The 12500-nt window shown below is 37.6% G+C and overlaps 3 protein-coding genes across 3 annotated transcripts in view; 1 reads left to right on the plus strand and 2 right to left on the minus strand.

Annotated features, from left to right (window-relative positions):
* The window catches only part of LOC138004470 (E3 ubiquitin-protein ligase RNF19A-like), a 12765-nt gene extending 11516 nt beyond the window's left edge, over window positions 1-1249 (minus strand). Inside the window, exons 1-2 of the mRNA XM_068850999.1 lie at window positions 761-1249; window positions 1-162 (exon numbers count right to left, since the gene is read on the minus strand). The exon at window positions 1-162 is cut by the window's left edge and continues 661 nt beyond it. Coding sequence (XP_068707100.1) covers window positions 1-145 — 145 coding nt within the window. The 5' untranslated portion in view covers window positions 146-162; window positions 761-1249. The remainder of the gene's footprint in view (window positions 163-760) is intronic.
* An 84-nt stretch (window positions 1250-1333) lies between these two features.
* LOC138004472 (LDL receptor repeat-containing protein egg-1-like) lies at window positions 1334-5187 on the plus strand. Its single transcript, XM_068851001.1, has 3 exons — window positions 1334-1666; window positions 3857-4019; window positions 4387-5187. The coding sequence occupies exons 1-3, from the start codon at window positions 1384-1386 to the stop codon at window positions 4553-4555; spliced, it is 615 nt and encodes a 204-aa protein (XP_068707102.1). The 5' UTR covers window positions 1334-1383; the 3' UTR covers window positions 4556-5187.
* A 695-nt stretch (window positions 5188-5882) lies between these two features.
* The window catches only part of LOC138004473 (large ribosomal subunit protein eL19-like), an 8455-nt gene continuing 1837 nt past the window's right edge, over window positions 5883-12500 (minus strand). The window contains exons 3-4 of the mRNA XM_068851002.1: window positions 7198-7552; window positions 5883-6054 (exon numbers count right to left, since the gene is read on the minus strand). Of these exons, the coding sequence (XP_068707103.1) occupies window positions 5931-6054; window positions 7198-7552 (479 nt within the window). The 3' untranslated portion in view covers window positions 5883-5930. The remainder of the gene's footprint in view (window positions 6055-7197; window positions 7553-12500) is intronic.

Raw genomic sequence — 12500 nt, forward strand, 5'->3', positions numbered from 1 at the left:
TTGAGTTCTCTCCTTTGTAACTTTTGGAGCGACCAAATATTCTACGTATGGAGAAGCCCCGATCATCATTTCGATTTTGTTTTGCTGATTCCTCCGAGTTCGATTCCTTTGATCTTTCTGCTCCAGTTGATCGTTCTTTTGTCATCTTGGTCACTTATAAACCTGAAAGCCACAATTCAAAAGTAAAAAAACATCGACAGAATTTACAAAATTATGTAACTGCTCTGTACGTGCTCCTCACGTTTGAACTTTTAAATTCGTGAGGAAAAAAACTCTTAAACCACTTACGACTAAATAGTACTCTTATTACTGTCTGATTAATTAGTGAAGTCGTGCAATACTTGACAGATATAATTAGAATACGTGGAGGAACAAGAATAAAAAATGATAGCTGTGAAAGTATAGATCATCCTGTTAAAAATATTTGTACAAGTTTTAAGTTCGCCATTTCTTCAGGATTAAAAAAAACCATACTCTCATTTAAAAATTAAGAGACAGTTCAAGATAAATAGCATGAATAAGAATTTAATGTGTCAAAGAAGAATACAATAAAGTAATGATAGTTTCCTCGCCACAGCAAAATTCTCTTGAAACTTCCGATCCGTTGGCGTCAGCAGTGTCAAATGGACTGATACTTCAGACTACAGGAAGACTCGCTTTGAGAAACACTTGCAAAGTCTGTCGCTTAACTTGAAATTATCCCTTCAGAAACGATAAATTTCCCTACAATGAAATCTAAACAACGTAAATAGTCACTTACCTTTCCGTGCAGGAGTAGTCGTTGTGAGATCCTCTGCATCCAAGTTCAGAAAACTGTGCCAGAACTATTCTTCTGCAACGCCTCAGACTACAGCAGAACACCAATGTGACAAACGAAATTTAAGCTTTCGAATTCCTTCAGATAGTTCGTTATCACAAGCAGAAAATGTCGAGTTTCAGTTGTTATGCAGTTTCCTTTACAATCATAAGAAACAAGACCTTTGCTATGCCTGCATTTGAATTTAAAAACCACTGAACCGAACTCTTCGGATTTTAATTCTATTCAGACTTCGAAAGGAGAATGGTCTGGTCCATTCTAGTCGATTAAAAATATGTAGAAAGCGATAACCAGCTCGGCAATAGCTCCAAAGCTTTCTCTGGAGATTTCTATAACACTAAATTCGATGAGAGAAACCCGAGGAAAAATGGGATAAACAAGAAAGAGAGTTCGTTCATCGGCAAAACAAACGGTTGTCAGATTTTTCTGATTGTTTTTGTGAAGGTCATGTGACACATGTGAAACCGTCAGGCTTTGACGTCACGTATTTGAGCCTCGTTTGGAGTATTTTTCCGTATTGCGTCGGGTCCTGCGTCGGTAAATTAAATATTCAATCACCTGTTTTCATGAAATTCTGCAGATCACGCAAGTTTTATATTTTATTTAGCTTTTTCATTGTAACAATCATTTTCTTTTTCTTTCACTGGAAAACTGTCACGATCTTGGATCAAGATAACAAGATTAATCGAATCTTCGTAATTGACAATAATAGCGATGATGATGAAAGCATAGTTAGTAGAGGGGAATCAACTAACTATGATGAAAGTGAAAGCGTTCCTGACAGCGATGAAAAATGCAGATTGGGAAAAGGCCAGAAAACCTCTGATCATTGCTTGAACGCGTTTAAAGGTAAAGGCTGATCGAAATGATCACGCCTTTGAGATAATGGGGGTGGAAGAGTGCCCCGGGGGGGGTACTCGACATATCCCTGGGTGGGGAGGTACGGCGCGGCCCCTCATACCCTGACCCTGTTTAAGACAAATATTGCTAATTTTCCTACCCATTTTAAGACAGAATTCCGATTTTTGATACCCTGTTTAAGACATTTAACCCAGTTTAAGACAAAAATTGATAAATCATTACCCTGATTAAGACAAAAATGATAAATTCGATACCCTGTTCAAGACAAAAATCCCGAAAAACATACCCTGGCTGGCCGCACGTCCCCATTAAGGCCTTATAGGGGAGTACCCCCCCCGGGAAGAGTGCTAAAGTATATTAAAAGGATTCCCGTCGAACAGGTCCCTTTTCCACCCAGTGATGATGCTGATGGTTATGATATGGAGGAGGAGGAGGAGGGGGATATTGCTATTATTATTGTTATCATTACTTAAGTAGTGTCATTACTATTATTATCATTATTATTGACACCCCATGTGACCTAAAAATTATGTATTTTTAACAACCTATTTATTATTCTTATTATTCTTATTATTATTATTATTATTATTATTATTATTATTATTATTATGAATCAGGTCATCTTGGTCCAGTTTCCATTTTCGGTTTATTATTACTAGCAGTGCCATTGCTATTATTATCATTATTGTTGAGATTTCCGTGTGACCTAAAAATTATGTATTTTTAACAACCTATTTATTATTCTTATTATTCTTATTATTATTATTATTATTATTATTATTATTATTATTATTATTATAATCTTCTGGCTATATCACAGTGTTTGCCACTGGAGTATCCCCTATCAGCATGCAGTGACACACCACCTTAGCGTTCTAGGGTTATGCAGAGAATTCCCGCAGACCCAAACAGTACAGATTTCTTCAATGTCTGAATGCTTATAACAATGTGCAGGTTTTCCAGGTACTTCTGTAGGCTTTTAGAGAAAGTACCTAGAGCACCAATCACATTACGGGTGATTGTAACCTTATGTAGTTGCCATAGTCTCTTTATTTCAAAGGCCAGGGGCCAATTCCTGGAAGGTGTAATAACTCAATTCTGGGGATAAATGTGTCTTATTCTAGCACATTTATCCCTGAAGTAGAGTTATTACACTTTCCAGGAATCGGGCCCAGGTCAATATATTTCTCCTCTTTCTCACACTTCTTCCCTCAAATACAGCTTTATCAACAGGGCAAGCGACATCTACAAGGTGGCATCCGTTTGTTTTCTTGTCGATCATGACAATGTCAGGCCTGTTATGCGACAAATTCTGGTCTGTCTGAATGGCAAAATCCCAAAGGATTTTAGCCTCGTTGGTCTCTAGGACACTCTCCGGGGTGTGCTCAAACCACTTCCCACCACGGTTGAACCCATATTGACTAGGAAGTTCCCAATGCAGGGCCATGGCAACAGAGTCGTGTCTCCATTTGTATTGGGTTTGTGCACTCACTCAAGATATGATTGACCGTTTTGCTTTTCTGGTGGCACAGGTGACTCATTGAGTTCTCTTGCGACTTATCAATCATGGCATTGGTTCTCAATGCCTGGGTCTGCGTAGCCACCAAGAACCCTTCCATCTCTTTCTTCAAATATCCTGTCATTATTATTATTATTATTATTATTAAAATTATTATTAATAATTATAATAATAATAGTAATTATTATTATTATTATTATTATTATTATTATTATTATTATTATTATTATTATTACTACTACTACTACTACTACTATTACTGGATGTGTTAGGAGGAATACATGCCTCCGAAGTCATTGGGACCTCCCAAATCCTCCAGAAGACACTAAACCTCCATGCCCCAGGTCAGGGGGCTCAGCTCAGCAGTGTTTACACCTGCTGAGTTTGAATACCATCTCCTTGCAGGTTGTTCTATTCACAGAAAGTCAAGAATTAGTACTACCACTGCTACTACTAGCTACTTTTGGCGTAGGCCACTTTCAAAAATACCATGATAATACTGATGCCATCGTAAGTCCCAAGAGAAAGTAGGAACAACGCTTATGCAAAATTTGGTGTGACAAACAAAGAGTATTATGGTATTTTCAAAAATGGCCTATTGTTATCATTAGTGCCGTTATCATTATCATCACTATGCCTTTTTCCAACAAATATTACAGGGGTTGCACCTACTGACATGAGAACTTATCAACCCAATAAAATGGGTATCTTTGCTTGTTTGGATGGAAAATTGAACATCACCTGGCACTCAATTAATGATGATTATTGTGACTGTAATGATGGTAGTGATGAACCAGGAACAGGAGCATGCCCAAATACAAGGTAAGATGGGCCTTATTCACCCATAAACCGGCCATACTTAGTATTTTACTCTGTCTAACGCGCGACGATTTTACTCATCAATGGGGAACCCCTGGAAGTCAATGGGTTTTTAATCACTCACTTAATGTCCCCATTAATAGGCCACTTTTGATATATTAAAATTCAGCTTGAAAGAGAGGTTTTACAGGACAAAGACAAAGGAAAGTGGATGATATGTTAATATTTCACATTAATCGTTTCTATTATTTTTGTCCTCTCTGGCCCATTTCATTGAAACCCTTTTCTATGCAGACTTGCCAACAAATCAGTTCCTAGATTTTAGTTGAGTGCCATCTTTATAATTTGCCTTTAATTTGCTCTTTTTTAGATTTTACTGTGCAGGTGGGCAGCTCTATTTGCCATCTTCTCGAATCAATGATGGGATCTGTGACTGTTGTGATGGCTCTGATGAATGGAAGGAACTAACAGTGAGGGAAGATGTCTTGCAGAGGCATGACTTCAATGTCAAATATGCACCATGTGGAAACACTTGCTAAGAGCCATTAACAAATTGATGCCAGTTTTTTTTGTCTGTTATTTTATTGAACAGATGATAAATTGCATCAGTAACATAGTCAAAGTGGCTGTGGAAATCACAAGTCACAGGAATTATATGGGGTGCTGAGCACATCATTGGAGGTGTGTTTGCACTTCAAATATTGGTACCATGCTGCTATTTTTGAAGTCCCAGGCCAATTTTTGTGCCTGTGTAAAAGGGGTTATAGTGTGACCACTTTGGTTGAGTTTCTCTTTATTTATTTTTTGTTAAGTATCAGATTTGATCACATGCCAAAACAGTTATCTTCAGCTGTTGATTGGATAGTTAACCTGTTGACTCCTAGGAATGGGACCTGACACCAGACGGTTTTTCTGGTCAATGGGACCGGTCCAGGTGACAATGGGTTAAAACAGTTTACATAACAAATTAATAGTATTTTAATTAAAAGTAGTCAGTCTGTACACCAGAATAGAGAAACATCTGGTGTTTTTTACCTTATGTTCTGTTTCATAAGAACAAGTTCAAATTGCTTGGTTAATGGACAGTGCGAAACATTCACATTTCCAGCACAAAGAGCTTAAATCTAATGACTACTGAATGTGTAGAAAACATAAAAGAGAATTTAGTTGAGCTATTGTTTGGTCCCTCTTGACTGTCATCAATATCTTTCTCAAGGTCACAAAATCTAAGGTGCCAAAGGGATTCCCAAGTGCTTTACCCACTGACTCTCCTGGGAGTAGACAAACTGAAACAAGCAGATAGCAAAATATTGTACTGAAAATGTGGACATCGAAAACTAGTATCGAAAAACACCGCAAGGACTACAAAAAAATTGCTTGCAAAATGGAACTTGCATTCAAATGCAACTTTGCTTTGCAACCCTATTCCACAACAGACAAGAACTCTGACAAACAGGCTGATCATGTCATGGCAACTGGCGTGCTACATGTATTACAACTGTGAAAGAACCCATCCATAACTACGAAATTTCTCCATACCGGTAATTTAGGGGTCATTCATACTTAGCAAGACCACTGGCCTCTTTTTTTTTTCGGGTGACATGCAACAAAGAAACACCCTGCCTTAATGACATGCATTTTTGACAAAACCAAGCCTTAATGAAATCAAACGTTTTAATCTAATGCGACACTGATCCTTGATCCATTTCTGCTTGTGTATAGTGAAGTTTTGTTGACAAAAATTAATTTATATCATTTAAATTCCTCATTAAAAACTCACACTCATTGATTCTTCAACCACCCCTCATTGATGAATAAAATCGTCTGGAAGTTGATCTTAAGGCTATCATGAGATTAAAACAACACTGAAACATTTAAACCATGTTTTATTTAAACAAATTAAAGAAGTTTCATTTATTTGGCCGCCTCCTCTTCTTTGGGGATCTGTTCAATCAACTCCTTTCTCTTTTGTTCTAGGCGCTCATTTCGTCTTTGTTTTGCAGCCTTGTTCTTCTGTCTGCGGGCCTCTGCTTGATCACTAAAACACAAAAAACAAGGTGTCCAAAACTGCTTTGCTAAATTTGTTTAATTGTAATAGGTCATTTTCTTTATTTGAAACCCACACCTATCTTTCTATGGCATTTTTTTCAACATTTGATCATGCCCCTTGTTCCACCTCCTGCTTCTTGATGTCAACAATGGTTTTCAGATATTTTATAGTACAGGAAAATGAAATTTAGAAGAAGATCTATGAAGTTAAAACGCTTGGTATCTTTTAATAAACAGTGTACATGTAAACGAGAAGACAAAGTAGGTAGTGACTTCCTTCATCAGCTGGCAACTTGCATCACTACAACTGTTATTTAGTGTCTCCTTTTACAGAGATCACAACCAGCCCTGACAATTTGTTTTTGCCACAGCCATTAGTTTGTCACAGGAGCCCGGGACCAAAGTAAATATTATGAATTTCACTTCAGTCAGATAAACTCCTTTCTTACTGTTTGCACACTTAGTCACCCATCTCTCATTAGATAGATGAAGGATGGGTCGGCTTAATAGCGTGCAGAACTAGGCTACTACTGTTTACATATCAGTCTATAAAAACTTTAAAATAATAGAATGTTGGCCCTTTGTAAGAATTACACTATTAGCTGTACCTCTTAAAATCTGAAGCTAATGCGAGACAACACACGGATAATTGTACCCACTACAAAATTTGAACAAGCTACACCCCACATGTACCACCAACCAGAGCTGGGGACAAGCATTTCGTTGCCAATGTAAACAAAAATACCAGCTTGATAGTCATTATGTATTTATTCCAATGAGAAAAATAGAGGAGGCTTTTTCTTATTTTCCAGATTGGGAAATGTTCTGCAGGCCTCAACAGGATACATGTAGCATCCCAGCTGAGCATGGTACAGTGATAAGATCCAGCAAGAGGCCTACAATTTAAGTCTACACATGTAAGAAGCTATTCTCCTTGAAAAACAAACTGGTATACTTTGTAAAGTCCCATAAGCAACATGCAAATCATTTTCCCTTTTTCTATATTTTTGTCCAGAAAAATGAACTAATCCAATAGTATGTCACTCTTTTCTTAACCGCCTTATCATTGTAGACTTTTCAACCAGTTCTGGTTTACAGTTGTACTATTTAAATTCCACACAGTATTGCCTACCTAAGAAGTTTAGCACGTTGTTTCTCAGCTTTCTTTTTGTGGATGTATTCCATCAACACTCTCTTGTTCTTGAACACATTACCCTTTGCCCTATTGTAAAGGTCATGGTACATGTGGTTATCAATTTTCTTTGCTTCTCTGTATTTTCGAAGAAGCCTTCTGAGGACCCTCATACGCCGCATCCAGATGGTCTTTTCTGGCATCCGGGCGTTAGCTGTTCCCTTGCGCCTACCAAAACCACGATGACGTCCCTTCCTTCTGGCTTCGGCAGCTCTGCACACACGAGCACGACTGTGAATGTTATGTGGCTTCTTGATGATCAAACCATCCTTAATGAGCTTCCGTATATTCTGCCCTAGAAATGCGAGGAAAATAACCTCTTCAGGGGTTACCCACTGACATCAGACAAAGTAAAACAATACGAGGCATTTACACAACACTTCATTCTAGCATAAGCACTTTGCAACAGGTGAAGCAGCTGTTATAACCTTACTAAAAGATAATGAGAAAAGAAAGAGAAAAAAACACAAAACAGGATCTTCATGCCCTAACCAATTTTGAGTAGCATGTGGTATCTTTATACAAGTAAGATTAATAGGCCACTTGCACTAAGAGGTCATGTGACCAATGCTTCCCTTAAACAGTGAGTTGTAATCTTGCTGTTGCCAAAAATTGACAGAACACATAAAAATTATCTTACACGCGAAATTTGAGAGGAAATGCATTTAAGGGAGATATTTTATGGTACTTTGATTTTTCAACAAAGTAGCATGATTTGTCTTGGCCGCCATGTTGGAGGGCATACTCCTGCCCTCCAACATGGCGGCCAAAACTACTTTTTGCTTATATCTTGTTAAATGTTTGATAGTTGAGTTCAGATGTGCCATAAACGTTACCACATCATCTTTTCAACATTTTCCTTAAAGTTCAAGTGCAAAATTGTGTCAGAAAGCGGTAATTCATAATTTTAAAAAATCAAGTTTTGGTCACGTGACCAGCTACGGACTTTCTCACTTTAAGCAAAATATTATTTTGTTTAAGAGATGACCCACTAATAGTGTTTCGAAGGGAAAATCATGTAACTTTCATTTTCATAAAAACGATGTCACATGACCTCTTGGTGCAAGTGGCCTATTGTTTCTTCACATTCAATAAAGAAACAATTGAAAAAAATAGTGGATTGTTTTCTGATCTTCCAACAGAGTTTTTAGAAATGATTTAATTGGACATCCATTTTTCAGTGAGTGATTAACCCACTGACTCCTGGGGGTTCTCCATTGACGAGTAAAATCTTCTGGTGTTAGACAGAGTAAAGTACTACATATGGCCACTTTAGGCGGGTTTAGGGGTGAATAGGTTGAGTTCTACTCAGTAAATTTTTCTCATACTTTTTATCACATGAGAGAATTTAACAGCATTCTGAAATTTGAAAACAAATACTAGGTCACCAAATACATTGTACATTTTACACTTCCACCCCTGAACCGAGCTAAACCAGCCATACTTAGTATTTTACTCTGTCTAACGCCAGACGATTGAACTCGTCAATGGGGAAACTCCAGGAGTCAATGGGTTAAGAGACAGTAGTATATATAGACAGAACTGACACTTTTTATGCTAATTAGGTAGAAATATGTGGGTTCATAATATGCTAATGAGATTGGTGTGGGGTTTTTCGAGGAAAAGGGGTGGAATTCTTCATTTTCTTATTGTTATTAAAAATGGTGGAGGGAGGAGAAGCTACAAGTTCAAAAATTTATACACTTACCTGAGTATGACAGTGAAGGAAACATATCATAAAGAACACTAAAAATCGTCAGAATTTCTTCTCTTTCTTCTCCGAAAAGTTGTAAAAGTCTTTCACCTCCAAAAGACTCTTCTCTACAATCATCCAACCACTCAACAATAGCTACCAACTCATTCACAATCGATTGAAAATTCGGAAAAATAAGAAGAGAAGAAGCATCATGTAACAGACTAAGAAGTTCTTCAAACTCACTCATCATAGAATAAACAACTCTAACTCTTTCCCTAAACATATTGGAATGATTGTCACGATTAGACTCTCCATGAACACCATTTTTCTCTTCAAAAAAAGAGACATCACCTCCACCTTCAGCCATTAACTTCTCTATTCTTAGAAACCCTCCAACTCTCGTTCCCATTGACCCAACTTCTTAATCTGTCTTTGAATCTCCTTCAAAAGTTCTTCGTCTTTCATTAATTCTGGTTTTTTACTTATATCTTGTCTTTTCAAATCGTGTCAACACTTGATCCGTGTAAGCTCTAACTCTAAAGTAGTCAAACGAAAAACCAATACCTCTTCCGTAACAACCGTAGCAAGTTTTGTTCGCCTAAAGTATTCGGTCTCCTTGTTAAACAAATCATGCATTTCTACAAAATCTTCACTAGCCTCAGAAAAACAAGTCGCCATACATACAGAATAAATAACTCTTTCTTAGAAAAACATAACAAATATATCATCTTACCAAATCTAATCCCCCCCACAGATGACTCTAATTATAAGACAAAGTCCATACAGGAACAAGAACTGTCCCACAAAATCCAAGATACCTTCTTGAACTAAACCATGACGTTCAGCATAATAATAAACAGCCAAAAGAAATATAGGATGCCAAAGATTAACTTCAAAAACAAAATTAACCATTTTGCTCAATAGCGCGTACACTTTCTCAGACCATCACATCAAAGTATATCAACTTGCCAAAATCAGATCTATGACCTCTTTTAGAATTTCCAAATTCCTCAATTTCAATAAATAAACAAATAGATCATCAATGACTTCTTCCCTCTTCAATTCTTGCTTTAACAAAATCGAATTCTCTCCAATTACGTCTATATCTTCCAAATAACTAATCTTATCTTTCCACCACCTTATTATTCTTTCTCTCTCAATGAAAAGATCACACAACACAGCATCAAAACGAACACCGTCTTTAAGTTCCTTCACCAGCAAAGTAAAGCTAAAAGCAGCCTTTTGAAATAACATTCTCTGTTCATAAGCCCACAATCTATCGAGACTTTCAAAATCACATCTATCTTCCTCCATAGTAAAGACCATAGGCAGCCCAAGTTCGCGTCACTAGAGAGCGTGTAATAATTGATTACTAGTGGAAGATGACCTTTGAGTAAAGGCGGTGTTACGTTACAGGCAGCCGTTGAGAATTTAAAACACGTTGTAAGACTTTGTATGGGAAATAAAATACCGAAGATTATGAAGCCTAAAAAACGCTCAATTTAACGTTCACTCAATAAAATGAAAACAAATGACTTACCTTTGGTGTATTTTTGTGCCTTTTGGAGCTTATTTTACCATTTCGGGAATTCCGTAGTTTCAATGTTCTAAGATGAAGTCAAGGCTGCACACTACGATTCCAACCGTTGTCAGCTCAGAGGTGGTTTGCGACTCGAAAATCCATCTCTGCAGCAATTTTTTCACGCAAAGCTAAAGCCATATCATTTGCGAACCTCGGTGAATGTTTCGTCGTCAAAAATCCCCACGCACTTGGCTGGATATGAGCATTTTCTGCTTCCAATTACACGATAGCTGATGAAGTTAACGGCTGGTGATACTGTATCACGACACGGAGCTTGGATCCGAGGTCAAATCAACTCCACCTGACGAGGTACAGTCATTTCATGTACAACACTTACCCCATCCCCAAAGCGGCTTCTCGAAGAGCTTCATGGAATTCCCGAAACGGTAAAATAAGCTCCAAAAGGCACAAAAATATACCAGAGGTAAGTCATTTTTATTCATTTTATTGAATGAACGTTAAACTGAGCGTTTTTTCGGCTTCATAATCTTCGGTATTTTATTTCCCATACAAAGTCTTACAACGCGTTTAAATTCTCAACGGCTGCCTGTAACGCAACACCGCTTTCACTCAAAGGTCATCTTCCACTAGTAATCAATTATTACACGCTCTCTAGTGACGTGAACTTGGGCTGCCTATGGTAAAGACAAAATGAATTTAAAAGGTAAGAAACTACTCACCCGTCAAAGGTGCATAAAACAATAGTTCATCCAGATCTTTCATCAACGAATCCCTTAAATCATTTTGAACTATCCAACAACTCATTAATGTTTCAAGCATTTCTTCCACCACGACTTCTTCTCTCTCTATCTCTTTCTTCATCAATTCATCTTCGAGACTCACTTCAACACACCATTCATAGGTTCTTTTGAGCGCTTGTAACCATCCACAAATATTTTCTCTTTCCTTGATGAGTTTTTTAAATTTCTCATCAAAATCTTCACTATTAAGTTGGTCCATAAGTTCAATAAAACGTAAAGTAATCATTTCAAAACTCATTTTAGTAAAATTAAACATCGGTTCAAAACTTCGTTTCGGTTGGAAATTTTCATCATCTTCTCCACTCACAGAACTTTCACTCTCTCCATTCATAGGATTTTCACTCTGTACCACCATAGAAATAAAATTTTCAACCAAATTTTCATTATCCGCTCCTCGTTCTTCTCTATTAATCATTTCTCGAGCAAGAGCTTCTCCTCCCTCCGCCATTTTTAATAACAATAAGAAAATGAAGAATTTTTTTCTAAGAAATCACACCCCTTTTCCTTGAAAAACTCCACACCAATCTCATTAGCATATTATGAACCCACATATTTCTACCTAATTAGCATAAAAAGTGTCAGTTCTGTCTATATATACTACTGAGACATTTTCCAAAAACTGACTTTAATTACAGTAGGGTTGTTTGGTAGTGCTGTACAATTGCCACGGGAACAGTGAGGGACGTTTTGCTGGGCAACAGTATTAGACAAGGAGCAAAATGAGGGACGTGAATACACCTGAAAAAATTGCTGGACAACAGTGTTAGACAAGGAGCAAAATGTTCTTAGAAAAACGTACCAAATGACTGAGCAAGAAGTTTTTCAAGGATGTCTGAAATTCAAGTCCTGGCTGAAGACGACAGTTTTTGAGTGGATGTAGGGGTTGTTAACCCATTGATTCTGTAACTGCCCCCCATTGCCAGTAAAATCTGCTTGTGTTAAACAGAATAACACCTACTGAGTCTCACTCCTACATGTAGGAGGCGGTGTGGCCCAGTAGTTAGGGCGCTTGCCTAGAGACCCCAGTTCAAGTCTCGTTCTGACCACTCGTTGAATTCTGGTAGTCCCTGGTTCAACTTCCCAGCTGCACTTGTAAATAGCCAACTGGTTAGCCTCCGGCCAGTTGGGATTCTTAACAGTTGTTGTTATTCTGTTCCGTCGTTTCGTTGTCTTTCATTGGCCCTGAAAAGCCCCTTTGGGGAGC

Source organism: Montipora foliosa, chromosome 5, assembly GCF_036669935.1.
Source record: "Montipora foliosa isolate CH-2021 chromosome 5, ASM3666993v2, whole genome shotgun sequence".
In the NCBI taxonomy this organism is placed as follows: Eukaryota; Metazoa; Cnidaria; class Anthozoa; order Scleractinia; family Acroporidae; genus Montipora; species Montipora foliosa.

What these genes read in the sequence shown, in the direction of transcription:
- LOC138004472 (XM_068851001.1), top strand. Translation starts at nt 1,384, where the DNA reads ATGAAATTCTGCAGATCACGCAAGTTTTATATTTTATTTAGCTTTTTC. An exon ending in TTGCTTGAACGCGTTTAAAG is followed by an intron (nt 1,667 to 3,856) that starts GTAAAGGCTGAT and finishes CAAATATTACAG; the next exon opens with GGGTTGCACCTACTGACATG. An exon ending in GGAGCATGCCCAAATACAAG is followed by an intron (nt 4,020 to 4,386) that starts GTAAGATGGGCC and finishes GCTCTTTTTTAG; the next exon opens with ATTTTACTGTGCAGGTGGGC.